The following is a 4280-nucleotide window of genomic DNA, read 5'->3' as shown; positions in this document are numbered from 1 at the left end:
TGTGGGGACGGGGTGAAGTTATCAAACAAAATAATGCTTCACAGAGACTTTTGTTTTACTATGAATTTTATTTTATGTGAACCTCTTGGGATAGGGGTTTTTTGTGCACTGAACAAGCACAATTAGGGAAAACAATTGTTTGGCTTATGGTGCAGCATCTAAACACTGTTACAAAGCACAGGAGAATAACTCGGTCCTTTTATTACAGAGAGACTGCAAGAAGATTCCCAGCTGGCTTGCTGCAAACTCCAAGGAAGGCACAACTGAAGGTAGGTATGAAAAATAACTCTATCCCAGCCGAAACCAGGACAACTCCCGAGAAATTAATACCACATCTTTAATGTGCCTATCATCGTCTTTGACGGTCAGTATCTTCTTCAGTTGTACATGGATTGACTATTTCCTATGTATGTTAACTCCTTTTTTTAAGAATGACTTGTGTTACCATCAGCTGAACAGCGTGTTGCTTCACTGCTTCTCTTGCTAGTATGTGTAAGTGACAACAAGAGGGTCTGTTCGTGTGTTTCCACTACAACCTGCCTGAGGTCCTTTGAGAACCTTCTTATCAGACTTTGATCTGGCATCCTTTCTAGTAATGGAGTCAGTCCATTGTGTGTGGTATTGTCTACAGCTGGCCAGCTGATTGCTGCCACTCAGTCTTAGACAGCAAGTTATTTCATGCTCCTCTTTGTATAGATGAAAGCAGAGGTGTGTCATGGCTTCTTCTTTGTAGTCCTAAGATATGCAGAGCAATCAGGCAGCAGAGAGTAGCACTTTTCGTTTTCTTGAATTTGCCCATTGACTAAACATTGTAAAGGCAAAGAATACCTGAGAGGAGGCCAAGGAGGAAGTATTGAGTGGCTTTTAGATAGTGACCTGATTTGATGCATATGAACTTGATCTGAGAAATTGGTGGTTATTTTCTTCAGGGCCTGGTGACTCAAGTTAGGTCCAGCTCCACAGTGGGAGAGAGTGTTTGCCTGAAGCCTTGAGCTCTAGGTAAACTTGCAGTCTAAACAGACATAAATGGTAAATAACAAGAGGGAAGACAGAAGTGCAAAAGCAGCAACTTGTGCAGAGTCATGTTGTGGACAGTGGCAGAGATGAGAACAGGACCCAGATCTCCTGTCGTTATTTGCTGTCTTATAAGAGGATCTGAATGGGCCCATTTTGCCTTGGGTTTTTTGAGGAGAACCTCTTTCTGTGTGTGCCGGTAACGCTGGGAACAGGGTTTGTGTATGAAACACTGGTTCATTTTCTTGGAGGGGGGATGTGAGCTTCTGCAAAATGGGGTTTTCTTCAGAGCTTTATCCTGGGTGCAGGATCTCAGGATCAAAAGCTGTGCCTCAGCCGCTTCTACTATCAAACAACTGAGGTAGTTGCTCACGCTTTCCGTGGCATGCGGCTCAGAAATAAAAGCTTGCCTCTGCTTCCCCTCTGTCTCTGCAGGCACATTTCCTGTCATGGTGAACGAGAGGCATAATGGCAACCTGCTTGTGCACCTGGGACCCAAACTGCAGGCCTACCCAGAGGAGCTGCTCCGGCAGCGGCGAGGCCACGATGGCCAGCCTGAGTACCTGATCCAGTGGAGTATCATCAGCTTGGAAGAGAGAGCAGTGGGAGGCAGCAGTGCCTCCTCTGCAGAGACCAAGCCGGAGAACATCTCGATGTGGATGTCTGCAGAAGAGGTCTGTGCCAGCTGCCCGGCGCTGCTGGGCAAGAGGAAGCTGGAAGGGCAGTGGGTGAAAGAGGAGAAGGCAGCCAGCCCGTTCGCTGCAGCTGTCCCGCTGGATGAAGCCTCGCTGCTGGAGATGAAGGCTGATGTCAGGAGCCTGGTGCAGCGAGCTGGCCGGCAGATGGCTGAACCCGGGGCCCCCGAGTCCTCCATTCTCAACACCATCCATGTGCTGAGCGCGTACGCCAGCATTGGCTCGCTGGCGGGTGCCTTCAAGGAGACGGGAGCCCTTGACTTGCTGATGAAGATGCTGTGCCACAAGGAGAAGCAAATCCGCCGCAGTGCTGGCAAGATGCTGAGGGCCCTGGCTTCACATGATGCAGGTGGGGGCTGCTGCTGCTCAGTGCCACTGAGGAGGTGCTGCTGGGCAGCTGAGGGGTGCCAGTCCTTCTGTAGGTGTGGGATGCCTGGGAAGCAGTGTGTCTCGGGGCTTGTTGGCAAAAGGGGAAGAATCAGACTGGAGCTTCCAAGCGGCTCCTCGGCCGTAGTTGTGTGGGGTGCTCTAAGACTTGGGAGCTCTTTCCCCTGACAGGTTCCTGGGCTGGGATGCTGATTAACTGTTAGGAGGACTTATGCCAAGGGGCTTGGCAGAGTGTTGGGGTGTCTCTGCTGCATGCTGTCAGTTGGAAAGGCTCTGTCCTGTTCTTGGCAGGGAGCTGTTCCTCAGGCCCTGGGGGGTAGAGGCCTGGTCCTCACCCAGTCCTCTCATTTGAGAGGACCTGCCATGGCTTAGAAGTGCCTGATGAGGCTTGGGTACACCTGGAAGGTTGCTAGTGGTGGTGTGTGTCCCACAACAGATCTGGCTTTCCCTGTCCTAGTGCCCGAGTTCATGTGGCTCTCCAGTGGGGCAGGTGGGGGGCTGATTCAGGCTAAAACTTAACTTTTTTCTTCCCTGGAACCCTGTTCTGGAGACAGTTATTTGGGACTGCTGCTTTGGGGGAATCTTGCAGCTTTAGGGGTGGAAAAAATGCAGTGTTATTCGGTGGAGCAAAATGTTGCCAATCCAGATTAAAGGACAGAACGTGGTTCTAGGTTACACTGAGCAGCAAAGCTGTTCCTCGCCTGCAAGTCTGTCTTGCACAGGGAGGGTGGGGTGAGGGTTATCTTTAGGGGGCCTTAAGGGTTTCTGTTGTTGTTGCAGGGAGTCGGGCCTATGTCCTGCTGTCCCTGAGCCAGCAGGATGGCATTGAGCAGCATGTAGACTTTGACGGTCGCTACACCTTGCTGGAGCTGTTTGCCGAGATGATGTCTTCTGAAGAGCACTGCATGTCCTTTGAGGGGATTCACCTTCCCCAGGTAGCGTCAGGCCCTGCCAGCCCTGGGCCTGTGGGCTTTAGGGGTCAGGAGGGGTGAGAGCAGGGGGCCAGAGCTGGTGTCCTTGTTTGGGACAGGAGGGTAGTCAGCAGTGGGCAGCTGAGCAGGACTGGGTATGGGGAGAGCTGGCACAGGATCTGGCTTGAGGCTGGGGGGTGGTGGAGAGACACATAGAGAGCCTTGTCTCTGAGCAGGGAGACGAGGGTGGGCTGAGAGGTCTCTGCTGATGCCTGCTGGTCCAGAGCTATCATGGGAGCCTGACTGTGGATGAGCTGGTGGCTCGGAGAGAGCTGGGGGCTGGAGGCGCTCTGCAGGCTAGAGTCTGACAGCTGTGCTTGTTGCAGATCCCTGGGAAGCTGCTGTTCGTCCTGGTGAAGCGCTACCTGTGTGTCACTTCTCTCATGGACAAGCTCAGCAGTGGTGCGGAGCAGGGAGGGGAGCAGCAAGAGTGCGCTGTGCCCAGCCTGCTCGCTGAGGAGAGGAGCCGCATGAAGCAGGAGTTTGAGTTCAGCATGGCTATGGCAAACCTCATCTTGGAGCTGGTGCACGTGATGGGCTGGGACCACAGCCACAAGCCAGAGCTGCTGCCCCAACAGGAACTGCAGCCTCGCACCACCCACTCCATCTTCCAGCCCAAGACCCCAGCCTGCACTGCTGCCCAAATGCCTGTGCTTACTTCAAATCATGGTCCCCACAAAAAGCAAGGTCGTGCCTTCCTGACCCCATCAGACTTTGCAGACCGCAGTGGCTATGTGGAGTACTTACAGGCAAACCTGGTGCGCGGCATGAGGGTGCGCTTGCTGGAGGACTGTGGTGATGTTAGAGCTGGGGAGGAAGGCGAGTTTCTTCAGAGCACTAATAGCACGCACACAGTGCAGGTAGGTTACTAGTGGAAGTAGTCTGGCTGGGATGGCAGAGGGGAGTGACAGGGGTGACTGATGATTTCCTGATGGTGTCTTCATGTGCAGGAAGTTGGACAATAGGCGTTATCATAATTAGGACACTGTCTACATCTGTCCTAGCAAAGAAGTCACCTTTCAGAGCTGGAAGTGCAGGTCCTGAGGAAAGCTTCAACTTTCATCAACATCTTCAACTAGATCAGGTCGCTCAGGGCCCCGTCCAACCTGACCTTGAATGTTTCCAGGGATGGGGCATCCACCACCTCTCTGGGCAACCTGTGCCAGTGTTTCACCACCCTCAGCGTAAAAAATTTCTTCCTTATATCTAGTCT

At 52.5% G+C, this 4280-nt stretch overlaps 1 protein-coding gene across 1 annotated transcript; it reads left to right on the top strand.

Annotated features, from left to right (window-relative positions):
• Nucleotides 1-213: 213 nt before the first annotated feature.
• LOC103894185 (cullin-9) lies at nucleotides 214-4183 on the top strand. The gene is made up of 4 exons (XM_019470548.1): nucleotides 214-269; nucleotides 1450-2058; nucleotides 2877-3031; nucleotides 3394-4183. Exons 2-4 carry the CDS (start codon nucleotides 1464-1466, stop codon nucleotides 3937-3939), a joined length of 1296 nt encoding a protein of 431 aa, XP_019326093.1. The 5' UTR covers nucleotides 214-269; nucleotides 1450-1463; the 3' UTR covers nucleotides 3940-4183.
• The last annotated feature ends 97 nt before the right edge of the window (nucleotides 4184-4280 follow it).

Source organism: Aptenodytes forsteri, unplaced genomic scaffold, assembly GCF_000699145.1.
Source record: "Aptenodytes forsteri isolate BGI_AS27 unplaced genomic scaffold, ASM69914v1 Scaffold1071, whole genome shotgun sequence".
Lineage (NCBI taxonomy): Eukaryota > Metazoa > Chordata > Aves > Sphenisciformes > Spheniscidae > Aptenodytes > Aptenodytes forsteri.
The sequence above is the reverse complement of the archived record's forward strand: the minus strand, read 5'-3'. Positions and strand labels throughout refer to the sequence as shown.